General features: G+C 36.8%; 1 protein-coding gene across 5 annotated transcripts; it reads left to right on the top strand.

Moving 5' to 3' along the window:
- Positions 1–574: 574 nt before the first annotated feature.
- Positions 575–26,313, top strand: LOC134548551 (mutS protein homolog 4-like). Of its 5 annotated transcripts, none has more exons than XM_063393540.1 (20): positions 577–875; positions 2,825–2,989; positions 3,785–3,948; positions 7,281–7,391; positions 8,142–8,257; positions 8,857–9,030; positions 11,155–11,327; positions 12,080–12,147; positions 14,822–14,896; positions 15,315–15,379; positions 15,932–16,101; positions 16,903–17,039; positions 17,448–17,551; positions 18,371–18,495; positions 19,463–19,531; positions 20,707–20,825; positions 21,337–21,465; positions 22,950–23,124; positions 24,751–24,839; positions 25,187–26,313. In XM_063393540.1, exons 1-20 carry the CDS (start codon positions 611–613, stop codon positions 25,370–25,372), a joined length of 2,679 nt encoding a protein of 892 aa, XP_063249610.1. In that variant the 5' UTR covers positions 577–610; the 3' UTR covers positions 25,373–26,313. The 5 variants fall into 5 exon arrangements, with proteins under 5 accessions (XP_063249843.1, XP_063249750.1, XP_063249610.1 ...); XM_063393486.1 differs by having other exon boundaries at positions 19,331–19,531; XM_063393594.1 differs by having other exon boundaries at positions 19,331–19,531; positions 25,182–25,359.
- Positions 26,314–27,516: the final 1,203 nt, after the last annotated feature.

Below are 27,516 nucleotides of genomic sequence, written 5' to 3'. Positions count from 1 at the left end.
GATTGAAATCTAATTAATATTGGAGTTCTCTGATGAAACTTTGGTCAATGTAATTTCCTAATTCTGTTGTGATTTCTAAAGATCTTGTAAGATGATAGGTTTAAAAAGGTGTGAGTATGTGGAGTGTTTCATAATGCGGGTGTATTTAGTGCCAGAGACAAAATTGTGCCTAGTCAAAGTGTGAATTGAAACATTTTAGTGGTGTATGTTACACGATGCTAATATACAAAGCAGTGTTAGGGTTCTAAAGCATTCTTACAAGCACGTGTTTTAAGACAACTACAGAGGTAAACAAGCATTGGGGTTACTTTGGGGAACTTTTTGTATCCAAACTCCTGACCAGGAAGAAAACATTGCTGAAGTTCCTGCTAAAACGGTCATAATGGTGAAGAATTAATGCGGGGTAAATTACGTTTAAGTGCAGTACTCCTGTTTTAAAGAGCAGAGCAAGCACTTCCCTTGCGTTGCTGTGGCCCTTGCGTATTTTTAATGAAACCCGTTGCAGGGCCAGCACCTCCGTGTACTGCTGCGCCGCGGGGCCCTGTGCCGCCATCGCCGGCGGTGGGCGCGGGCCGGGGGCGGTGCTGAGGCGGTGCTGAGGCGTCGCAGCATGGCGGGCGCGGGGGGGCGGGCGGCCGCCCCCGCCACCTCGGGGTCTTACACGGGCCGCGGCTCTTCCACGCCAGGAGTGGGCGGGCGGGCGGAGCAGACGCCGCACTACACCCTGGGGCTTCTGCAGACGCCGCACGGCTCGGAGAGCACCGGGGGCTCCTCCAGAGGCGGGACACGGCCGGGCGGCTCCAGCGGCGAAGGCCTCGCAGCCGGCCGGGCCGCCAGGAGCAGCGCGGTGAAGCCGGCAGTTTCCGAAAGGGGGGGTACGGTCTCTGCCCGGGCCTTCATCTGCTTCTTTATGCTCCTGCTCTCTTTGCTAGGGTCGGGTTCCGAAGGGGCTGTTAAAAGCTGTGCTTACTGAGATGGGGCAGCAGCAACTAACCGTCATAGCGACCTCTTTCATTGAGCCGGTCAGAACAACTGAAATCGTTCCTTGCACTTCTTTGAAGAAATCTGTCTTATTTTCTTTAGATAATAGTAGCTGAGTTCTCTGGTGGGAACCGTAAACGTGTTTGAATTACTGCACAGTGTTTGGTTTGGGTTTTGTTTTTATCTTTTTGGCCCAGCCTTTGAAATAGTTTTAAGTGCCTGTCGATCCCGATGTGTGGTAAGAATCTTGTGCTCCTACAATGCAATACTGCGATTTGCCATCCTTTACAAAAATCTGCTATCAAAGTCTGTATCTTGGCAGGCAGCAAAAAAAAAAAGTTTAAATTGTGATATTTTCAGAACAAAAGAAGCTATGAAAGGCGTTGGAAAATATTTTAACACTTGTTGCAATGAATTCTGATGTACGTGTGTATAAATTATGTATAAATTGGAAATTAGGGAAAATGGGCTTGGGTAATACATATGATTACTGAGGAATCCTAAAAATCCCAGATAGAATGCTAATTCGAATGGGGCATGATTTAAATGTTGGGTTTGAGAAATACTTGTATATGATTTGGTTCATGTGGTCTTCAGATTTGGTTCATGTGGTCTTCAGAATTACTGTTTTCCCCCTGTTATGCCAGATTCAGTACCTTCTACAGGAAGTCTCTTCTGCCAAAATTCTGACTGAACTTACACCGAAATCTAAATGAATACTATTTTAAAAAAATTATCAGTATGCATTCCAATGGTGATGTGCCCACTCTTTAAAAATCCCCAACCAAAGAGCTAATATTTTTATCACTTGTCACAGTTTTAAGATTAAAAAAACTCCCAACCAAACAAACACAAAATCCCACGTCACCCTCCAAACAACCCAAACAAACTCCAGAACCCCAGTATTGTAGATATTTTTGTACCAATGAGCCTTAATAGAGTCATGCAGTTAATTGATCATCTAAAGACAGTACTTAAGTATTTTGTCTTGTGTGTCAGTTTTTAATGTAATACAAGAAACAGAAACATTTGTGTTTGGCTTTTTTATGACACCTGGAGTTTTTTAAGTGGATCTGCTGTTTGTGTTTTCAATTTTTTAAAAAATCTTAAAAAGCAGTTATCTAAACTAGGTTAAGGATGTCTTCAGTCATGTCAAGAGAATTTAAAAAAAACCAAGTAAATTATTTAAATAATTTATTGAAACTTAAAAGTGCTTTGAGACAAAGGTATTTTGGAGGACTTAAAAACATTGGTAGATCATAAGTACATGTGTAAAAGAAAGTGCTATTAAATACATCCCAAATTAGTGTTTGATTTCTGAGAGTTGATCCCCATCAGTTCAAGGGGTTATCATTCCCAATTGATTCTTTGTTTTGTTTTTTCTTATTGTCCTGTTTTTTAAAAGGAATGCTCAGCTTTCAAAAAAAAAAAAGTTTTCATAAACACTTGTGAAGTTTTAGGTAATGTTTTTTCAAATAATGGGCAAATGTGAGATAAAGTTGATTTATAGCATTCTTTCATAAACCTAGAATTCATTAGAATAGGAAGTGATCCTTAGTAAAGTGACTTCTGTTGTATTATTTCAGTTCAACAATGTAAATCCTTACTTTTTTATTGGCACTGCAGGTAACCTCTTTGTAGAAAATCATATTAATGCAAGCTTGTTTTCAAAGCAGTCTGACTTTTATTTCATTTTATACTCTGGAGAACTTTCATAGAAGGACTTTTTCATATCTCTGCTTATAAAAAATGAAGATTTGTAAGGTGTTGTTTGTATATTGCTTTGTGGATAAAAATTGTTTGTGGCTGTTTTCATAATTTACTTATTTCTCTCTCCCCTCAGAATCATATTTTGGGGACAAAAGTTCTTGTGTAGAAAATGCTAATACTTTGAATCTCACGAGTTCTTCTTCTGTGCGAGGTCTGAATAGCACATGTATAGGGAAAACACCTCTCTCTTCTGGTAGATCTGGTTGCAGAAGCCATACTTCTCTTATGGGATATTCGGGTAAGTTTAACAGCTCTTGGAGGAAACAGGCTAACTTGCATTTCTGACTGTATTTTATTAAACAGTTCTATTTTAAATGTTGTATGTTAAGATACTGAAATAAACTCAAAACACGTGTGTTGTACCACAGAGAATGCTGCCAAGGAACAATACACCAACAAGAAAATACTACTTCATGTACTGAGAAGATGCATTGGTGTTGCATCTTCTTGCTACTTACTTGCATTCATGTCTGAATTATCAGTGTAGTTAGAATTCAGACATTTTTCAAATTGTCCAAAATCAAATTATATTTGTGGACATGTAGTGTGGTCACTTAGGAGCCCAAATTCATGCACATTTCTAATCAAGGTTTATTTTTAGGCTTGTAATGCATTTGACATAATTTATAACATAGTTCTCAAGTTTCTTGATGCAAGTTTTATTTATTTTATGTTGGCATGTTCAGAGGTGTAGAACACTCGTCCTTCACAACATTTACACAGTAGCTGATTGGACATTTTGCAGTGCTTCATGTGAGCAAAATGGTGTTACAGGGTAATGGTGCCTAGTGCCATGTTATACGTATCATATGTGCTCTGGTAATGCAGAAATAATGGGATTTAAAGTTAGTTCCTTCCCAGTCTGACTAATCATTATCAGTTCAGTCTTTAGTATTCCTAAAGACAGAACTGGTAATGATTCTTTCATGTATCTGTATTTTTTTTATTCTTGCCCTGTCATTTGTGATGCTCCTTGATCAATCTTTCATTGATCTGTATTGAATGTAACTGAACATATACAACTGTTTTACAGTTACATCCTCATCTGCAGTTTCTGCTCATACTGTTGCATCGGTTATTGTAGCTGTAGTGGAAGGAAGAGGCCTTGCCAGAGGTGAAGTAGGAATGGCCAGTATAGATTTAAAAAATCCTGAGTTGATACTATCTCAATTTGCAGACAATACTACTTATGCCAAGGTATTTTATGGGTTAATTATTATGACTTACTTTCTTGAAAAATGGGAAATTAAACTTCTAGTTTGTGAAAGGGATTTCTCAAAAGTGGAAGTAACAAGTTCTAGAAAATGTGCAGGGTTGAAAAGACTGCTGTTTTCCATATTGTGCCTCAGATATTAAGAAAGAATGTTTTTCAAAAGAAAAACAGCCTTTCTGCAAAATACATTCTTGTGGGACTGAGATGCCTCGTTTTGAAGAGCACTGGTCAGTATATGGTAGTAGAACTTGCAAGTATTCTTCATCGGGCAAAGGAACTCTGAGAACAGAACTGCATAAATGTGTGTGTGTGTGTGTGACACACACACAAGAGTAATTCCAGTTCTGGCGTTGATTACATAAATATTCCATGTCAGTTTTCTCAGGGTTGCTGTTCCCTGAGATTCTCCTCTGGGTTGCTGTTCCCAGAGGTAATAAGGTTTTCAGTCTTCTCTTTGCCCTAAGTGTTTCACACCAGAGGTAGAGACGACAAGCTGAGTCCGCCAGTGCATGTTTCCAAGGTTGTTTATTCTTCATTATCTCAGTTCTTTCTCAGCTCTGCCAGGCCTCCCTGGCAGGGTACCTTATCTTAGTTCTTTCTTAGCTCTGTGAGGCATCCCCAGCAGAGCAGGACATGTGGCAGGACTGGGTGGGTCAGAGAGCCCCACACCTTATGTACGGTACCCTCAACCCAACCACCGTCCACAACGTACTTTTTATTTGCAAAATTTTACCCATGCCTACTACCTATGCTAACATGTCAGTTCTACTCTAAACCAATCCTTGAGATCCAGCTCAGCAGAAAATGGGGGACGAGAGCAAGAACAAGGAGCACAAGGGCCACTCCCCAATTCCTCCATCTTGTCTCTTCAACCCCATATAATAAAAATCCTAGATTCTACATTTACATTCTATGATAAACGAAACACTACTTATTTTGAATTCTCTCAGCTTGTGATTCTTCATACAATGTGGGCATTCACTCCCATGGCCAGGGATCAGAGGCAGTGTCCTCCTGGGCTCTGTGTGAGGCTGGCTGACCCCCTTGTACAGATCTCAGACCCCCCTGTCTGGTCTCCAAACCCTCCAGGGTGGCCAGAGGGATGTTCCAGACTCCGACAAGTTTGAAATCAGATTCACTCAATTTACAGCCAGCACTGCATATGCTACATTAATTTAGAGAGTAATCTCTGGATTATGCAGCAACAGCATTAGTGGAATGTCTTATTTCGTGGTTCTGTTGTAGTTAAGCATGCTAGAAAATAACATGGCTTGTAGCATCTTTACAATATTCAAAGAAACAAAAGCTCTATTAGTACAGTAAGTAGCTTTGACTCAGGATATAAACAACTATCAAATACGTTTACTAAAACAGATGTTGTAATATGTCCTTGTACAATGTATATTGTACAACATTGTACGTTACAGTTGTTGTAATGGGCAACATAACATGTTGTATAATGGGTTTCTTTGTTTTGTTTTATATTGAAGTATTAGTGCTTTTAGAGCCTGTTATGGTCTGAACACACACAGTTACATATTGAACATCCTTTATAACTGCCCCGCACACCATGGTTAGAATTGTTCATTGTTTTCCCACCTAGCCATTATAACAGCTGGCGTTTTTATTTGTGCACATATGTTCCTAATTTTCCATTTAGATTACTGAGTTCTCCATTGTGCTCATACCTGATACTGCATTCACCATTCAGTCAAAAAAAGAGAGATGGTAGCATACTTTTCCCCTAATGCAGGAAGTGTCCTACCAGCCTGATTTTTTGCTTTAATCTCTTGCACCTTTAACAATGTGTGAAAAAATTTATGTCACCAGAGGAGGAGACAGAGGAGTCTTGTACCTTTTATTTTTGAACAAAGGCAAAGGCCATGGGGTCTCTCAAATTGTTAGAGGACTGTAGCCTCCTTTTTGTCCTGATCTTCCCAGCTGCAGAACCTTTGCCCATTCCCTATTGGCTGAGGTACTTGGGAGGTACAGACTTCCCGATCTGCCTGCTAAATGTGCCCCTTACTATGCTCTCCTGTGTATAACATATGATAGGTGACTATTAAAATCAGCTTTAAGAGCTAAATCCATCCTGGGTGGGGAAGTTAAATATTCATAAACCTATTAAGTGTTTGTTCTTCTCAAAGTTCAGGAGCTGAGCATGACCTTGGCTAAGCAGCAGTCCGTGTCAATTAGTAACACTTTTTGAAGTTGATGGTTTGTCCCCTTAATTCCTTATCTACAAGTCTCTGGGCCTATCTGCAAGCAGATTCACACAATCTGTTTGTAAAGACATATTCATCTTACTCCTTTCAACAATTCTGTCTGATCTGCTGATCAGCTGTTTTGTTACACTCTCAGAATCCATGCTTTACCTAGTGATTGGTATCCAGCCTACTGTATTTTCTCTTTCTTGTGCATACTTCTGTTTTTGAATGTTCAGCAAATACATTCAGGAAAATTTTCTGTACTTTTAAGTTCTTCAAGATTTGCTGAACTGTGATGCCACTGGAAAAAACCTTCCTAGTGGTTAGCAGATATGAAGGGCAATGACAGCCTTCCCATCCCAAATGCCCTTAGATGATTTATTTTGTGTATTTTTTATGCTTGTTTACCTTTTCAGTAGGACATCATCTGTCCCTTTGTGCACATCTTAACCTCTAAGCAGTTAAAATATAGTCTGATTTTTCATGTTTCTCCCTTGAGAATTTGTGAATGCTGGTATAAATGAACATAAATGCATGTTTGTCCTTTCTTATACAGTAGAAGAGCATATAGTCTACTAATAATCCCTACAGGGGGTGTGCATAACGTAAAGCTGGTAAAATATACACTTTTTTTGCCATGTTAATACTGAGATAAATGTTAGTAGAGGAGGTTAAACAAAATAAAAAACTAGTCTCAATCAAAAGATTAGTAGTATTCAGACATGTTGGATTTGTTCTTCATCCAGAGCACAATTAACCTTCCAGCTGCAAGCCCAGAAAGCTGACATCTGTTGAAATAAGTCCTTCTCCCCCATCATAGCCATGGAATAGTTTTGGATATTCATCTCTTGCTTCAACAACAAGCATGATTCTGTGTTCAAATAACAGGGGATAAGCTCTAAATTTTCTTTGTTTGTTTTTAATTTAGTTTTGTGTATATTTAGATACATATGAATTTGACTCATTAATGTAGAAGTTAGCAGAAAATTTCAATCTTGAACTGATTCTAAAATACAAGGGTTCTGTATTTTGTTATTGCTGTTCATTATTGTCTAAAATATTTTAGATTATATAATTTTTTAATTGAATTATTTTGATTTTTTTTTCAGGTTATTACTAAACTCAAGATTTTAACACCACTAGAAATAATAATGTCAAACACTGCTTGTGACGCAGGGAACACAACAAAATTGTTCAATCTGATAACAGAACATTTCAAGGTAAGATCTAAAATTTCATTCAGTGTTTTAGAGTTCTTGTTGATCACTATTAAATGATGGTTGATTTGAGAGTTTTGCACAACTTTTAGAATCTTAAGTGCAGACAGATTTTGTTTTCTATGATTTTCAGGTCTAATTTTAGAATGACAGTGAATAAACTAAATGGAGCTCCCATGCTGCCACTCCTAATACTGACAATTACAGAGATAGGTATATTGCTGACGAAACCTGGAAGTTTTGAAATTGTGGCATTGGGTAATTTGAGTAGTACCAAACCTAGGAAAGATACAGAAATTAAAAAAATAAATATTCTCCTTTGTTTCTCCCTTGTTCTCTCAACCTGATAAATCAATGAGGTTTATGTATCATAGAATAGGAAAAAGAGCACTGTCAGGGTAAAAGAGGATGAGATGAATTGGTATAAGTCATTTATGAGTATTAAAGCCTCAGAACCTTAAAAAAAACTATTAATTACTACCTGAATTGCTTCATGCCTACAGAGCTGATAGCTTCTTTGTGAGTGCTCTTCTGCTTCCTGATCTCTCTCCCCTTTTTGTCACATAGATCACTTGTGCATCACACACCCTCAGTTACATTGACCTACTTGTGCCCGTAAGCTAGAATGAATACTTCTATGAAGACAGATTGCAGGATCAGTTGATAGTTTCTTGGAAACATATCACTAGAAAAATACAGAAGACTCTCTGATGTAACTTTTAAAACTATTTTCTTTCACCCCCATCTTCACAGAATGTGACTTTTTCAACTGTCCAGAGAAAATACTTCAATGAAACAAAGGGTTTGGAGTATATAGAACAATTGTGTGCATCTGAATTTAGCACCATTTTCATGGAAGTCCAATCGAAGTATGTTTAAATAAGGAAAAGCATACTGTGTCCAGATAAGTTTTTAACAGAATCATTTTATGTACTCATTACATGTACTCGTGACGTGTGTTTGTCATGTAGCAAAAGTCAGAAAATCATAACAGAGCTGTCTTTTTATTTGCCCTCCAGTGTTTCTGACATATCTAGAAATGTAAATAGAAATCCTGTTACATAGTTGGGTGTTTTTTTGAGTTTTCTCAGCTTTCTACTTTTTCATTCTTTCCTTAAAGATACCTTTCAAGAGTTATCATTTTCTATGTATCAACATTTTTAAGTGTTGATACTTGGTGACCAGGGTCTTCAAGTCACATGTATCTGTTGAAATATGTATGTTCACTATATCAGCAATATAGTGTAGGCTGTCAAGTGTACAGAAACTAAAACATTTATGAATATTTGATGAATGTATTTTCACTAGACATGGGTTTGTGCATATTTGAAATATACTGCTTTTTCAGTGCTATCAATCACAGTAGTTGCCAAGCCACAGTAGTATGAACGTTATTTCTATAATGCACTACTTTTGTGGTATTTCAATAGCAGTATTCAACATTCATAGAAGATTGTTTCTTTCCAAGGTATTACAGTCTTGCAGCTGCTGCAGCTTTGCTGAAATATGTTGAATTTATTCAAAACGCTGTTTATGCTCCTAAATCACTAAAGGTGCGTTTCCAGGGGAGTGAGAAAACAGCTATGATAGATTCATCATCAGCACAAAATCTTGAACTAGTGATCAATAACAGAGATTCGCGGTAAGAATAATTTTTCCAAGTTACGTTTTTATAAAGATGGATTTTGCTAAATTTCCTTGACATTTGTGTCAAAGAGCTGACCATTATATTTATTTCTATATGAGAGAATTTGCATACCAGTCTGAGCTTCTAAAGAAAGTATTTAAAATATGTAACAATTCAGCACAAAATTTCTAGCACAGGAAATCCTGAAGTGAATGGTAGAAAGAGATGATGCATAATCATCTTTACATTGATGTGTATGTTTTATTCAGACTTTAAAATTTTATTTATGCAAAATTTCACAATATGAAATGAAAGACATAGTATTTCTGCAAGTTTCTTATGTTGGATTAAAACATCTACATTTTACTCATTTTACACAAGATACATGCTTCAGCCTTGAAAGGTTGTTTTCTTTTGGGTCTAATAGTGGGAAAGAGTAATTTCTGTAATGATGGGAATGTACAATGTGGTACTTGATTGCATGGTAGTTTTCCACATTGAGATAAATGCTTGGAGCACTTCATCGGCAGAAGAAACTTCAAGGCTTGCCTTCTCCAGACTGTTACACTTCTGGTTAGCAAGCAAAATACTTGGAACTTACATTTTGCCGCCTGTCAGGTTCTGAGATCCACCTGTTTAGATGTCCACTTAATCACCCTGATGTAAAAAGAGCTTTCCCCTTGGGGAGATACAATAGAACCACAGAATGCCTTGCATAGGAAAGTACTTTTGAAGTGATACATTTCTGAAAAAATGTTTTTCTGTTCCTAATTTCACAGATGGTTTTGAAAGGAAGGTGATTACAGGAGGAACTGAGTAACAGTAAACTGCATTAAGTTTCTCTGTTGTTTTGGGTTTTTTTTAGCATCATTGATGCAGAATTTTTGCTGATCCACTGGCAAGTTTGAATCAGCCAAACATAACTATTTTTATTACATAGATCTTACCCCTGAAGCCTGGTTAGATATCTTTGTCTTAGGTATCAGAAGCTAATAGTTAATAAAATGGTTAATAGTAATAAAAGTTAATAGTACAGGCACAACCAGAAATACCTAAGTCAAATTGTGTGCCAGTCTTAATTCTAGAGGGACTTGTCTTTCTTCATTTAACTGTGCAGGGAAATAAGTCCTCAGCTGCCTAAAGATAGGCACTGTGGATACTCTCCCAAATGTAGAATTCCACTTCAGTGTTGTCACAGGTTACATCGTACAGTAAGTGCACCCTTAATATGACTGAGTTTGAATTTCCCCCTCCCTTTTTTTTTTAATTCTCTTTGACTATTGCTTTGCTTTTTTATACTATGGTATTTCAGGGTGTTTCTGCTCACTCTGTCTATCTACCTACGTGTCTGTCTTCATGGTGTTTGTTTTGTGTACTTGTGTCTTCCTACTGAAGTTCTGGTTTAAATGAATATGTTATTATGGCCCTGGTGTTTCACAGGTCTTCTTCCAGCTAATAGCATGGAAGATTTCAGGTTTCTAAAACTGTTTAACTGTGTAGTAGGTGTAAATATTATAGAGGGCTTATTCTACATAGATGTAATCACCCTTAAGTGTGAAACCCTGGGATATATAACATATAAAAGCCATAAAGATGAAACTAATACTTACAAATTATAAGCATGTTATTTAGCTCCTATATTGACTGAAATATGTTTTTTAAAAGAATAAAACCAAAAATTATTTCTCTTTTTGACTTCTAAGTATTTTAAATTATTTTCAGAGGTGTATTTCAAGTAAATTGTTCTGATTACTATTTCATATCTGATTATAACTTGATAATTTGCCTCCTTGTGTTCATTTTTAATTAGTTTAATTTAGAGAGAAAATGTGAACTTTACCACTGCAGTAGCAATGAAATACTACTATATAATGAAATACTACTATGAATAAAATACTAAGTACAAATGTATTTTGGTACTTATATAATTGAGGGCTAATATTATATTAAATTACATTGAATTACCTAGCTTCCTAAACTGCTGTAGTTCATATAATATACACAACAAACAGGGAGATATTAAGCATGCCAAAACATGTCTCAGATTTGTAGGATACTCTTGCCTGTAAATGTCTCCTTACACTTGCCATCTCTTTTTTTTTGGTACATGTATTCTTCACATCTATTTTATTTTCAAAGGAATGGTCACACACTCCTTGGTGTTCTAAATTATACTAAAACTCCTGGTGGAAGTCGAAGACTTAGATCCAATATCCTGGAACCTCTAGTTGATGCTGAAACAATTAACACAAGACTGGACTGTGTTCAGGAGTTACTCCAGGATGAGGAGCTCTTTTTTGGTCTTCAAGCAGGTAGTAGTTTATTTTGTAACACCTAATACTATATATTCTTTTTAAACATTTTTTTCTAATATAAGAAGATATGTAGTGTGAATCAGGATGTTTGAAAAGTATTTTTAATGGTTTGTTAGATAACATAGTGAACACCTAATTTTTTTAAGTAATCTATATTATCATAGTGATACTTTTCTCAAGTATTTTGCTTAGAAAAGTTGAATTTCTCTGATAAAGTATATAGAAGTCTCTGAGCCAAGAGCTTTTTAAAAGAGTTGGAGTTTGTCTCTTTGCCTCTGTGGCTGGGTATGCATTATGTTTGATGTATACAAGTATATATAATGTATACATGAAAAAGCTAACACATTCCTTAAGTAATACTTGCATATAAATATATTTTTCTATGGCTTCATAAAATATGCAGTCCAGAGAAAGGTAAAATACAATGCTGAAATTAGTCCACCTGAAACTGGATCATATAATCTTTATCTATGTCACAAGAGAAATACAATTCAATCTAAGAAAAAAAAGTATTTCTGAGTTGACAGATGTCTGCATGCTTAGGTATAGTAAGTCATAAGTATAGTCACGACAAAATACTTCAGATACTAGCTATTTTAAGCTAGTTTTTACCCTGTAAATAATTTGTGACCACAGAATGTAAGGAAAAGATTAGCATTAGTATAGCTAAGTAATTGTGTGCTTTCAAAGAAAATACATCTTCTTACAATTTCAGTTTAATTTCTGATGTGTATACTTTTGTTTTACAGTTATTTCAAAATTCCTGGATACAGAACAACTACTTTCAGTTTTGGTACAGATTCCAAAGCAGGATACAGTATGTTTCAAAATACACTTTGGAATATCAATTATCTGTTTATAACATGCAATATATAAATATGATGTCTATAATTCATCTTAATTTATGCAAATGTACTTCCAAAAATGTTGACTCTTTCATCACTCCTCACCTTTATTCTTCATAAGTGTACATTTTATTCAACAGTACTTAGATGAGAGAGAGGAATTTTCTTCACATCGGCAGAAGTGAAAAAAGTATTCAGTGACTTACAGTCCTAGTGACTTTATGTCTAAAAGCAAGCTTATTTTTTCATCAGATCTTGCCTCATATATCAGTCTGTATGTTAACACTTGTAATAAAATACCAAAATTGAATAAATACATACAGTTCACCAGTGAATCTTGGTTGAGACCAGACCCAACAGTTAACTACAGTGAGCCTGAGGTTACTGAACCTCAACTTTGTTTCCACTAAGCATACTGAAACCATGGTGTTAAAAGCTACATTTGCCTACGGTGCTTGAGCTGGATATTTCTGCCGCTGCTTTTGATGATTCCTTATGTTTATGCTTGTGTGCCAGCATCTTAGATACTCAAAACTCTTTCACCTCTCAGTGTCTTCTCACATGCTGATTTACCTGCTTAGATGAACAGTTTGTCCAATTCTAGTTGAACAAATCAGGTACAGACTCAAACAGGACAGTAATAAATGCAGATCAATCTCTTTAATGACATAATCAAAACCCAGAAGGTTTATTGCTCCCAGCTTTCCTTATAGAAGTGTGTAACGTGAATTTGTAAGTTCATCTGTATGACTAAAACTGTCACATAGGATGCGTTTATGTATGCATAGGACCATGTACACCAAACATTTTTACTGCAGCGCTTTCATCGTTGACTGTTTCCAGTATAGCAGAGCTTAGTATTCATGCAACAGACATGCCTATTCAAGTGCTAGCTCAGTTGCTGCTATCAAATGCTAGGTTGGGCAATTCAGTATGTTTCATTCCTACTCTCCATAAAAGGTTTCATTGTAAACCTTCCACCAGTCAGCAGATGAGATGCACTCTGAGAAGCCTACAGTTTCAGATAAATCTATCAGTGGTATATTCAGCATGAGCATTCTCTCGTCCTAAGGAGGGTGTCAGTCACACAGAATCACTGGGTTGGAAGAGACCTTCAGGATCATCCAGTCCAACCCATGCCCTAACACCTCAACTAAACCATGGCACTGAGTGCCACATCCAGTCCTTTTTTTAAGCAGGTCCAGGCATGGTGACTCCACCACCTCCCCAGGCAGACAATTCCAGTACTTAAAAAATAGGTTTGGAACGGTCAACTTTTTTTTAATAACTGCTCTCTCTCCAGGCTATGTCATGCAATTACAAAGTAGTTAGGAAAAAGCATGAGTTTCGAAAGGGACTAATCGTCTTTTTAAGAAAAAAACATTCATATTCATTACATACATAACATCTGGCACTTCAAGGTTACTCCAAGAGACAGAAGCCTTACACTTCAAAAACTGTGCTTGATCCAGTCCTGCTGAGATTTGGTACTTAAAAAATCATGTCGATGGTGAAATAATTTACTGCCTTTGGGGTTAAGTGTATCATGTGCAGAGATTCACTTGTAACCCTAGTTTAGTTAAAATTCCTATAAGAATTAGTTGGTCAAAGATCCATTCCACTGCCAGTTTTGTATGTGTGACCACATTGGTTCTTTTGATCTCTGATTCTTTCTTCAGACTGAGAGCCCATATTTATTTGGAGATTAACATTCTTCCATTCATGCATTTAGCATTGTTTAGTTCTATCTTTTACAAAAAAAAACCAACAAAAAAACAAGCAAACAAACAAACAAACAAAAACCCCAAACACCAAAAAAACCCACAACAACAAAAAAACCAAAACCTTTATATGACTGTAAGATAAGAGATGCCCTCAGTCACAAGAGTAAAGAGATATTATACATGAATGAGAAAAGATTTCACATGGGATCATGCTCCTATGTTCATGTGCAATCTATGTTTATCTGTGTTATTTCCTTAAAATCCTGTTGCACAATGCATATGTACTGCATATGCTATGCCCTAGTGTCAGCAGCAAAATTCTTTATCATGAGTCTTAATGGGACATACAAAACAAGTTTAAGGGTTTCTGTGAATGAAAGATTCTGAAGAACAGTCACTATTGTGAGAAAGATTTTGAAATATTTACTGAATTTTTTTTATTACTTTATGAGCAGATGTTTAAGAATGTATGTATATTAATCAAAGAGAAATCAACCAAACGGGGTTATGTTGTGTTTAACAGCATTAATGGGAAAAGGTTGTGTGCTTCATTATAATACATAATGTATTTGCTTTGAAAAAGTCTACAAATTGTGTAGCACTTGTGTAGAGGTAACTATACATAGAAGATGAAAAGTTTTCCAGCTTGGGCTAGCAGGGTGTTCTTGGAGTCAGTCATCAGTTCAAACATAGGAAAATCTGAACTATTGATGGACAAACTATCACAGCAGGCAGTGTAAAATTTAGGTAAACATTTTTTGTGCAGACACAAAGTTGTCAAAGGGAGCTTATGAAGCATGTCAGGAATTTGCATTAAATGTATAAGCCTGTTACTGTTAAGAATAGGAGTTTTACTAGTTCTTAAGTACTTTTTTGGAACAGTCATACAAATGCCTCCAATATTGTAAATATTTTTCAACAGGTTAAAACTGCTGAATCAAAAATAACTAATTTAATCTACCTGAAGCATACCTTAGAACTTGTGGAGCCTCTAAAAGTAAGCAGTCTTTGTTGTTTTGTTCTGTTTTGTTTTTTTTAATAAAGTCCAGACCATTTTGTCCTTATTTTTATGAAGTGCAGTTTATTAAATGTCATAGAATATCTCAAGTCAGAAGGGATTGATAAAGTAAAAAAATAATGTAATTACAGAACACAATACTGACAATGTCGACATAGTATGTTGATTCTTAACACCAATCAGAAATACGCATTTGTGTCTATAGTGTGAAGAGCAGGATTCCTACCATTACCTGAATAACTGATTATATAACAAACATTTAACTGAAACTCCTGCTCAGATTCCACAGACTGTTTATGCAACTGCTGATTAGCCTCACTGAATCTGAAAACTTTCAGTCCTCTAAAAAGGCTACAAAAAGAAGTAACTGCTATGTCCATATTTTAATCTTCAACAGGCTGCTTTAAGAAGCTGCAACACACAGCTGCTAAAGGCTTACTACAATTCTCTTGAAGATACAAGGTATTTATCATAATACTTAGCTACTGTGTTAGAAACTCTTATCTCAAAAGTGCATGTAAGATAAAAGTTGTTGCATCTTTGCTTGTTTATAGTTATCGGTATAGCTCAGTTCCTTTGCTCAAAGCTGATTTTAAGGGTCAGAAAATCTAATTTTCAGCTAATGAATAGAGGGATACAAGCAAGAGAGCTAGCTGTGATAGTGGAGTTGGAGATGCTGCTGAACTGAACTCCCTTAGAAATAATTCTGAAAAGACAAGAGTAGTGGTTTCCTAGAGTATCCATAATAATGCAAAAATCAAGTGTTGTGTATTTGAAATAAATGTATATTTGAGAAATAATTTATATGTCTCAAAGATGTGAATAGTATTTTTAGTCAGACTTTGATATAGTCACAGTTCATTCTGAGGTGAAAACAGAAATGAAATGTAGTGTTTTGTTCCAACAGTAGAAAGTTTAAAAGTAGCTTCACTTATTTGCAATACTGCTACTTCTAATTTGGGGATGATAATGCAAGTAAATATCATAAAATTAGTGATACAACTGATATTGCAGATTTGGAATTATACTTGAAAAGATTACAACTGTAATTAATGATGATACAAGATACACAAAAGGATGTCTGAGTATGAGGACCCAGAAGTGCTACGCTGTTAAGCCTAACATCAGTGAATTCCTTGACATAGCTCGTAGGACATATACAGAAATTGTTGATGACATAGCAGGTATTTCTAAACTAAAATTTGTATTCATTTGGAGTTTAAAGTACATTGCACTTGACATATAGAAGCCATGTAATTATATGTATTATAACCTTCTCATATGTAAAAAGTGTTTAATAGTGGTATGAATTGATTGTCATTGATAAGCAACTGAGAGTCTCCGTTTCTGGATAAAAACTCAGTTTTATTTTAATAAAATTGAATAATTGTATGGTGATTCCTATATTCAAAGCTTTTTTAGTCCTTGTCCTCCTAAAGTGCAAAAAAGTTGAAGTAATAGAACAGAATTACTCCACCTAAAACATTCTGCATAAAACATGGAACTCTTTCGTTTAACTTCCTCATTTAAAATATCTGAGTTCTTTGTTCTTTATATTCTAAGCAGTCCTTATCTATCTGTGGATGAAGGTATTAAAAGTCAGAAAATACGAACAAAAGGAGTTTTGGCATGATGTGCATTATTTTGTTTTAGTAACCTTCCTGTTTATCATTCTGTCAAAATAGAAGAAAAAATTTCTTCTGAAACTGATTTCCTTTTTTCAGTATAAATTGTTGATTTCTAGCTAAAGTACCATCCTAGTTTAGTCTGTAGTTGGAAACATAAAAGAGCATCAGAAACTTTAGCACCTGTCTTTCTGTTTTATTCTAATCCCAGATTCATACATCATGAAAAATACAGATTTTGTATTTCTGAAACCTTCCATTAACAGTTTCCAACTTTGTACCAGCACAAGTGGGGAGTGAGGGGGAGGGGGGTACATGAATGTATACAATTTGGGTTAAATCTTTGTATGTGGTATGTAGGTATGATAACGCAACTTGCAGAAAAGTACAGCCTACCAATGAAAACAAGTTTCAGCTCTGCTCGTGGATTTTTTATCCAGATGAATGCTGATTGTTCAACATTACCTAATGGCCAGCTTCCTTCAGAATTTACAAAGGTATCTGCAGAAAATACGTTTTAGCATAACATATTTGTATACTTCATTTGTTATATGTAATACATTAATAATAAAGTATACATTATACAGTAAATAACAATAAAAATAATTTCAGTGAAGATATTTAAAAGTAAATGAAGTTTTAATTCGGATGTTTTTATAAGTACTCTATATTCAGTTATATAATCAATAGTGTGTAAGTACATGCAATTATGTTTTGTGTAAGAATAAAGTTGCATATCTTGCTAATTGTTATCTTAAGTGAAATTTTCATAGAAAATTACATTGTAAAAATGAAACTGGGCATTGTTTTTTATTTCCCCATATGGTTCATAATTTGGTTTATAGAAGCTGGTTTTCCTTCTGATAATAAGGCAGGCTCTTATTACTGGTTTCAATTCCCCATAGATCACGAAAATGAAAAACACATACAGCTTCACTTCAGCTGATTTAATAAAAATGAATGAAAGATGTCAGGAGTCCCTGAGAGAAATCTATCACATGACCTATTTGTAAGACCTGTTAAAACTATTTAATATTTGCTAAGTATGTTCATTTTCTCCAGTTATCAGCTAATTATATGGGATTTTAAAGCTATCTTTCTTTTAAGTTATGGTTACTTACAGAAATAGTCTAAAGCAACACTGTTCAAGTGTACTCCTGAGACAAACAGAACCCATAAATTGTGTATTGTATTAAACATGATTGCAGATAGATTGGCATTTATTAATAGAAGTGGTCATCATATAAAATTTTAATGGGTGAATTATCTGTACAAAATGGCACAATGAATGCATTAGTTTTGCATCAGTAAAAATCAGAATTGTTAGTTTTAGTCAGTTCCTTATATTTAGAGTAGAAGTATTTCTGTATCTTGTCCTTGCGTGTGATCTTGTTCTCCTCTCTGATTCATAACTTAGTAAGTGTAAGGTTACCTGTCAGCTGAATGGAAATTCTTTCTAGCAACCATGTAGGGGTTTTTTAACATGTAAATCTAAGGGAATTAGAGTCACATTTCACATGTTAATAAAACATACTTGATCCCATAGCTATATTTTTAGTTCATTCTCTGTGCGAAGCTTTCATATGAGCTGTTGTATTTGAGGTATGTGTGTTGTGTCTGATGAGCAGAATGTTAGCTGAGATGATGGCACAAGATCTTTACTGCAAAGAAATTTATACATTTGCTCGCATCTGGGGGACATGATTGTGATTTATGAGTGACATTTTATCCTAATGTATACAGTATGAACATTATAGTTTCTTTATTTCTGTAAGTTGTATAAATTGAGGATGTGCTGTGCAACGGCTAAATCAGTGTCTTACTTCAGAATAGTGTGTAAACTACTGAATGAGATCTATGAACACATTCATTGCTTATACAAGCTGTCCGACATTGTGTCTATGCTGGATATGCTGCTTTCGTTTGCCCACGCCTGCACTCTTTCTGATTATGGTAAGTTTCTTCTTTGATTCTGTTACGGGCCAGGTAAAGACCCTTCTGATGGAGAATAACCAGGCTGTTTTGTCTGGTTCCATTTCTTTTTCTGTATCTCAGTAGTCTTTAGGTGAGTGTCTCTGGTCTGTCTTTGCTAGTTTTATGCTGATGTTCTTTCTGCTTCCATTCATCCAAATTAAATTCTGTTAGTTAGGTGCCATAAGCCTTCCCAGTCGCTCTTGTCAAAATAAACAGTTTAAGCATATTCTGTTCAAAAGCGTGAAGTGTATGGACATTCTCGGTTTACACGTTTTTCTGTTCCATTAATGCTGGTAGATAAAGAGGAGCCATGTGTAATCGGTTCAGAAAATAACTGTATTCTGACAGAAATCCATAGAGAGAGTTCCAGCATCAAATAGACTTTTGTAGGCATGGTATATTCCCAAATAATCAATATGGTAGCATATAACAAAAATAGAAAGAATGCTGCTTTCTTGTTTACCATGCAAATACAGGGTACATATGTGGAAGTAACAGGAGTCTACAACCCTTGTACTTTATAAAAATACTTTGGCTCTTTGTGGTTTTATTACTGGAGTCCAGCTCTACTTACTAGGGAACAAAACCACAGAATGTTAATTTAGAAATAAAGTTTTAGTTATGGGTTTCTTTCTGTAGTCTTGAATCATGAAAGCTTGAATGGTAATCAGAATCTGTACCTGAAAGTGGCTGGTAATTCGTCCCAAGAGCTCTGCTCTGGAAGAATTAACTTTATTTCAAAACATACTGGTTTAATAATGTAAAAGTTCCCACACTAACTCCTCAGTGTTTTACATCTTTTTTTCTCATTTAGTTCGTCCAGAATTTACCGATACTTTAGCAATCAAGCAGGGATGGCATCCCATTCTTGAAAAGATAGCTATGGAAAAACCTGTGTCTAACAACACATACCTGACAGAGGGCAACAATTTTGTCATTATTACAGGACCAAATATGAGTGGAAAATCAACATACCTGAAACAAATTGCTCTCTGTCAAATTATGGCACAGATTGGTGAGTAAGAGTATACAATATTAATCATCTTCTGCAGCACATTTCCCCCCGCCCCCTTCAAAATATTTATAAAGTTGAATGATTTAGCTTCCAGAATAACATTATGTCTAAATAAAATAATAACAGGTAGCCCATTTTCTTCTGTCAGCTCTTGTGTTGCTGACAGAGGCAACTGTAAGGTTTTTCATCTGCCATCAGAAACTTACTTATGTAAATCTTAAAGCCTCCCCAGTCTATCTTCAGAGGAGCACAGTTACCTGCCTTAGTTCTTTGGAGCACCATAACCCAATCTAGCACCTTCTGCTAGACTGATTGTGAGTGTCCTTCAAGTATGCTGGTCAGACGTGTGTTAGTCATCCAGAAGAAACACATGACCTTAAGCATGCCTAAATTACATAGAGAAACATGTTTCTAGACAAGTACAATGAATAGATAAATAATCAACTGCTTTGGTTAAAAGTCGTATCAAATACTGCAAGGTTCTGTTACTAAAGTTATAAAAGGAAACCAACTATTTGTAAAGTCTGACTGAGACTCACTCCTTATGTTCAGGAATTCCTCATGACTTTTTTCTTAGAAGTTAGTCTGGTAGCAAAAGTCAACTCTATAGAATGAAGCTACTTAGCAGTGGAGTATAAAATTTATCCATCATGCATTTGTGGGTTCAGTCCCCAATAATTGCAAGTTCTTGAGGAATTGCTCTCAAAAACATGAGTTTAATATGAATAAAGCAAACTGGGAAGTTTTTGGCAAGAGGTTCCTGTTCTTTCCTATTCAGTAAAAGTTCTATGCTTTGAAGTCTTATAAGGGCAACGTAATTTTGATTTGGGGAAACTAATGTTTCTCGGGATTAGCAAACCAGTGGCCACAGAAATGTAAAACAATCCTAGAGTTCATTGTTTTTTTCTGTATCCCTTCAGACTGACCAACAGCTTCAGGCATATGATTTCTTACAGCTTTCACTGATAAGCTTTAATTATCCTATATCTATAATAACTTTTTTCTTTTCTTCTACCATAAATTAATGGTAGAATATAATCTTACCAAACTTTATCAAGTAAGATGCATTTTCTGATGTGCACAAAAACCAAGTGTAAAAGTTTTTTTTTTCTCAGTGCCGTATTCAGGCAAATGTCCTAGTGATGAGAGAAACTTGTATTTTACTTGCTTTGTAGGTTCTTATGTCCCAGCAGAGTATTGTTCTTTTCGAATCGCAGAGCAGATTTTTACCAGAATAGGTATGGATGATGATATTGAAACAAATGCATCAACATTCATGAAGGAAATGAAAGAGGTATGAAATACAGCTGTCCAAGTCCAAGGCCCATTTTTACTGTTAAGCTAATACAAATGGTACTAGTGTATTTCCACTGAGAAAGTGTACTTTGAAAAATAGTCAAAAATTCAGCCTTCACCTCTTTTATGATAAACCGTAGAAACCCAGGCATCTCTTAAATAGAAAGATATTCCAGTCTGAGTAAAAAATCAGTGCTTTGTTGGATAGTACTTGGTAACATTTTTGGGTTTGCTTAAACTTTAAGTTGTCATTTGTAGAGGCCTGAGCTCTCTGAATTTCCACTCACAAACTGATACCATTTTGAGGGTAAGTTCAGTGGAAAAGAGAGTGCTGTAGTGTGAGTCTGCTTGATTAGAATTGACAGCTGTTTAAAAGCTTTGAAAAGGTAAAATTGCTGTATCTCAAGAGATTTTTTAAAAATTTCTGCATTATGTTCCATCTGAATAACAAAAAAAATCCTTTTTAAATAAAACACATAAGAATGATAACACTGTGAATATTTTTCTAGATAACGTACATCATACAAAATGCTAATGATAAATCTCTCATCATTATTGATGAACTTGGCAGAGGTACCAGTGCCGAAGAAGGTATTGGCATTTGTTATGCTGCCTGTGAATATCTGTTGAACTTAAAGGTAATTCTGTTTAATTCTGTTTTGAAACAAATTTAAGCCTTGTTTTGTCATCCTGAAAGTATATACAGTATTTTCTCATAATTTAACATTTGCAAAGATTTCTTGGCTAAATATGGTATTTTTCATAACCGGTGCATAGTAAGAATTACAGTGATAGAGGAAACTTGAGGACATAAGCTGCAGTTCTGTTCACTTGTTGTGGTTTAACCCGTCGGCTGCTAAACACCACCCAGCTGCTTGCTTGGTCCCCATACTGCTGTGGGGGAGAGATCAGCAAGGTAAAAATACAAGAACTTGTGGGCTGAGTTAAAGACAGTTTAGTAAGTAAAGAGAACCATATGCAGAAGCAAAATAAGGAATTCATTCACTGCTTCCTATTGGCAGGCAGATGTTCAGTTGTTTCCTGCAATGCCGTGTTTCCTCACAATGACTGTTACCACAACGCTGAATGTCCCTCCTTCCTCCTCTTTCCTCACAGTTTTTATTGTGGTGGTGTAGTATGGTGTGAGATATCCCTGGGGTCAGTTTGGGTCAGCCATCCTGGCTGTGTCCCTTCCCAGGTCCATGAACACCCCCAGCCTGCTTGCTGGGAGGAGCAGAACAGCCTTTGGTGCTGTGCGAATGCTGCTCTGCAGTGGCTAAAACATGTGTGAGTTATCAGTACTGTCTTGGTCACAAATCCAAAACAACATAACACAAGCTGCTATGAAGAGAATTAACTCTAGTCCATCTAAAACCAGTACACTGATCACAATATCTTTCCAACTTGCAAGCTTGTAATTCTGTCTAGAAAGAGAATAATCCAGTCTTTAGTTTAATTTTGCTTTTAGTTTGGTTTTAGTTTTGCTTTATCCTTGAATATTAAAAGTGAACCTCTCTACCTGGTGGTTACTTTTCAAAGTACAGTGGTAGTTCTGCACAACTTATGAATTGGTCACAGAGGTTATAAAGTTGTTTAGAAAACTGGAAGATAATTTTAGATGAAACCCAAATTTCACATCTGTTGCTAGTTATGGGATCAACCTCAGATGGCTGTTACATACCTTTTGAGTGTGCAGGTGTTTGTTTCTCCTCAGAGTTTATTCAGCATCCTTTTGTGGGTTTTTTGGTTTGAAAAGCTCAGATACTTTCTGGCACTTGTACTTTTGATAAAGAATTCCTTGAGAGAATTAAACAACCGTTTGACAGTCATTCCAATCCACACCAGTCAGATTTTGTAATCATCATGGTTTTTCTTTTGTTTCTGATACTTTTTTCCTTCTATTTGGAAATGAACAGGAGAATCCCCAGTTGGAAAAGGTGTACTTGCCAGTGGTAGAATGCATCACTGAAGGATTTTAATTTGCTTTAGTAATGTAAAGACAGCTTTTCGATGTTTTGGAGAAAACCTGGACATCTATGAGATTATTTAATTTTTCTTATTTATTATAATTTATTTCTGGATCGTTGCCAAAATAAATTTTCTTTCTTGTTTCCTTATTTAGGCATTTACACTGTTTGCTACACATTTCCTGGAACTATGTCATATAGACGCTTTATATCCTAACGTGGAAAACTACCATTTTGAAGTGCAACATGTGAGAAGCAGTGCTGGAAATAAGGAGAAAATTGCTTACACTTACACACTTTCTAAGGGATACACAGAGGAAAAGAACTATGGTAATGGATTCCACTGTGACTTACAGTTGGCAAAAGTTGCACAAGATATTATTTAAGTTATTAGGCATCTAACATTATTTTTTCTGATGACAGATTTCCCCTGAGTTTGTGTCTCTCAGAGAGATACAGGGATCTCCAGATCTATAATTTATTCCAAATAATTGTGTGTTTTAAGTAACCATGTAGTTAGATAGTAGTTTCGGGTAGTATGAAGAACTTATATGATATTTGGTTGTGAAAAAAACATCTTACTGATGTTAGTATCTCCCTGGTTCATGTCTGTTTGAATGAGTTGAGTCTGAGCATATGCTACTTGAGTTCATTTAATCTGCACTTAGGGAAGTGAATGAATGTGCTGGAGAGATTTAAAGATGTGTCTGTCATAAGCAGTGATATGACTGGTTAACAGCAGATTGGCCCTTTTTGATTAGCAAAAAGGAAGCAAGTTTCTTTAAAAAAGGAGAGGAATTTTATGGAATATTAGGCTAAGACAATTTTGAGCGGGTCTGCAAAAGCATCAGTGTTCTCTGAAAAGTGGATTTACTTTTCTTTCAACTATAGAATAAATTATAGTGTAGATTGTACAGATTGATTACTTGTGGGTCCAGAAAGAAGAAAAGAGTGAGTGACAAAGATTTAAAGAAATCTGTATGTTTCCAAATACTAAATTTGAATGTTGATTCCTTGATTTAGGTAATACTTAATCAAGAGGAAATCAGCTGCACATGACTTTTGCAAGCTATTGTTAACCTAAGACTAGAAATTATTCCAGTTAAACTTCAAGTAATAGGACTTAAAACTTTTCTTGATCAGAATTTTAGAGTAAGTTAAACTTTGATGCCACAAGCGCAGTTTTAGATGCTATGCCACCCCTAACTCCGAAGAATCGTATGTTTAGAGAGTAATCTCTGAGAGCAGGAGACCTTTAGAAACTCAGTGTTCATGTCTTGGCTTTACCTTACTTGAGCAACATTCTAAGAAAGGGTACAAGGGCTCTTCATGACCCTTTTTCATTTTTGAACCTGCTGTATTAAACCACCCAATGAACCAAAGACTTTCCTGGGGTACAAACAAAGGAAAAAGTTAAAAAATCATGTTAGGGCAGGAAAAATATCTATTTCTTACCTTGAGTATCTGGAAGTTTGGCTGTTGGCAGCAAAGAGGTTGAAAAATGGCATTCATGTCCACTAGACGTCTGGATATAATTGAGAGTGCAGTTAGCAAAACCTCTGTATTTTCTGTCAAATTAAAAAACCAAACGGAGAAAGCTGTAAACACCATGGTGCCGTTTTTTTTTCCTTTTAACCTCCTAATAGGTCTCATTCTACCCATTTACAGTATTACCAGCAGTAACTTGATGTTGAGGTGTATTTCAAAGATAGTATTAAAACAAAGGTGACGTCTTAGTTCATAACTCTCCAAACCTTATTGTTTATTAACCAAAAAAAATTCGAAAACAAACATAAACAAAACAACACACAAAGAAAAACAATACCAATATTATTTTAGTAAAAGTTAAATCTTTATCCCTTAGAAAAACTGGTGAAGTTAATTCTGGAAGACATAAAATGGAAGGTAAGGATAAAAATTACATTAAAAATCCTGATTTGTGTTTTATATGTTTAGGACTAAAAGCTGCAGAAGTGTCCTCCCTACCATCATCCATAATTTTGGATGCAAAGGAAATTACAAATCACATTGCAAAACAAATTTTGGTACGTAGTAGAAAATTATAATGCTGTATTTTACAGTTTCTATACAACTCAAATGTATTTCCAGTTTCTGTAAGGATACAGGATAAGCACTGCCTTTGTTTTAGTGAAAACAGTTTTCATTAAACTTAGTATTTCTGGAACCAGTTCTGAAAGTCCCTGTTATACTGAAGGTCCCTGTTAGCTGACAACCCAAGTGACCCTTAGGGTAAAGGAGTATTGGATGTAATGTTCGTATGCAGCCCAAGAACTGTGAGATCAAAAACAGGTAAAAAATAGGTAATACTGGTATTTTTATAATGGAACATAATTTATTTCATATTTTAATGTATGTATATTTTTAAGAACAGCACAGGCAGAAAAGCACTCCTGAGATGATGAAACAGAGAGCTGCATACCAGTTAGCAATGAGATTGGTTCAGACTGCCAGAAATTCTCGACTGGACCCTGACAGTTTGCGTGTATATTTGAAAGCCCTGAAGAAAAAGTATGAAGCCAGTTGTCCTACACCTGGAAAAAATTATGAGCAACAGTAATGTATAACATAGACTGTTGTTCTAACTTTTATGACTGCAAGATGATGCTGGTTTTCCCCAAAGTATTAGTACTGTCTTTTCACGTCGTGTTATGTTTTTAATTCTTAGTCTAAATTACACTCAGTAATGGAAGACCATATCCTTTATGGGTTCCCTCTCTTCTCTGACATACCTGGAAGAAAAGCATTTGCCTTCTATGAGGAACACAATTCTTTTTGACAGTAAATTGTATCATTTCATCATTTTAGAGCAGCATTGAGAGGAGAGGGAAGGACTGGGGCAGAATACTAAGGAACTCAGAATTTCAGGCATGACCCAAAAGAAAGCTGAGACTGCAAAAAGGGAAAACTGTGTCCAAATTGCCTCGAAGCAGTTTTTGCTGTCTGTTCTTATTCCTGTTTTATTCTCGACGCTCCCTGTGCCATTGTTTCCCACTGGATCCTTGTGTCTCGTTCCCTGTGCCTGTTCCTATTTTATCCCTCTCTGCCATGCTGCCCATCCGCTTTGTTTCGATTTTTAAAATCGTTTTCATCCTGCACCCTGTTCTTCCTTTTCTTCCTATGTCCTCTCTGCTCCCACTCCCTCTTTCTGCCTCTCATCGTCCGTCCCTGGTGCTCCCATCCCACGACTGGATGGGTCCATGAGCGCAGATCGGGATGCCGGTGCTGCAGCCTCCCGGGGGCAGCAGCAGCAGCGTCGTGGGGAAGGGAGGAACCACCTGCTGCCACCGGCCCGAGCGCAGGAGCGGAGCCTGAGCCAGAGCCGTGGCAGCGTCCCTGGCCCGTGCCGTGGGGCGGCTGGTGGCCCGCCACAGCGGGGCTGGAGAGGAACTTCAGCCCTTCTGGGGGCTTCCTCCCTTTCTTGTTGCAGCAGAATCCCTTTTTGGGGGGATGTACGTGTGGAAAGGGCTGGAATAAAGTGCCGTGCTGCTGTCCCAAGCAGCTTGACTCATTCTGTGCCTTCTTTGGGGGGGTGAGGAAAAAAGGCTGAAGGGGAGGGGGTGGAGACTTGGGGACTCTGATGTCTTTTGGGGCAGTATTTGGTGCTCTCTAGGAGAGGGAGCCACGCTGCAATGGAGAAGCCAGTGAGTGCGGAATAAGGAGGGGTCGTGCTGGGTGCCCTCTCCCAGAGGATCCCAAAGCTGCCAGAAAATTCACAGGGAGGGGTGGGTGTAGAATACTAAAACCTGTCAAGTTTTTTTGTTTCATAGGTATTGCCAAAGAATAGGAATTAATCGCTAAATTCATTTGGAAAGAAACCCTCTCTCTATCCACTCTATTGTATACAGGAATGTAGGAAACTCTGACTAAACATTAGTAGTAGTTTTGAAAATATTGCCATAACATTTTTATCTAGGAATGAACCAATCAAGTGCCTGAAACCATAAGAACAGATGCTGAGGCTGTGAAGGGAATAGAGAGGGCTCTCTGGCAACCTTTGCCTCTGCTCTCTGCCTGCCCCCAAAGTGCGTTGCAGCCCCAGAAGAGACTGCAGCCACAGGTATTAGCAGTGACGGTGAGGAGGGGGCGGCTCCTGCCGGGGCTGCTTTAAGAGGGGGTTGTCTCAACTCACTTTGGCATGGAGCTGCTGGAAGAGAGAGGCTTATGGTGGGCTCCCGGGGCTGTCTCATGGAGCAACAGTGAGAGCCTCTCCTTGGGTCTGGGGGAGCAGCTGGATGCACTTGGGTGTGGGGCATTGCTTGAAGGAGATGATGGGGGCCAAACCTTTGTGCTAGACAGGGCAGCAGCAGCTGAGCCAGTGTGGGTTTGCGATTGAGAGGGGGATCTTCTCCTTTTAAGTTTCGTGTTGGAAATCCCTCCCCGGTGCCCCCAGAAAAAGATGGGGGTTATGAGAACCAAAGGAGTTTAAATAGAGGGAAGAAACTCCTCTTCTGGTATCGTGTGTTTAAAGTGGGGGGCATCCCCACTCACCTGGGATCTTAAGGGTATTGGTTGAAGGAAAACTTGGCTTTTCTAGGGTGTTAAGGGTATCAGTTGACAGGGAATCCCTGTGTTCTATTTTAAATGGAAGGGGGAAAATATTGTTGTATTTGGGGTTTGAACTGAGGGTTAACCCCTGTTGGAGTCCAGGATATTCCTCTGGCCGCCCTGGAGGATTTGAAGGCTGTACAGGAGGGTTTGGAG

Source organism: Prinia subflava, chromosome 1, assembly GCF_021018805.1.
Source record: "Prinia subflava isolate CZ2003 ecotype Zambia chromosome 1, Cam_Psub_1.2, whole genome shotgun sequence".
Taxonomy (NCBI): domain Eukaryota; kingdom Metazoa; phylum Chordata; class Aves; order Passeriformes; family Cisticolidae; genus Prinia; species Prinia subflava.
The sequence above is the reverse complement of the archived record's forward strand: the minus strand, read 5'-3'. Positions and strand labels throughout refer to the sequence as shown.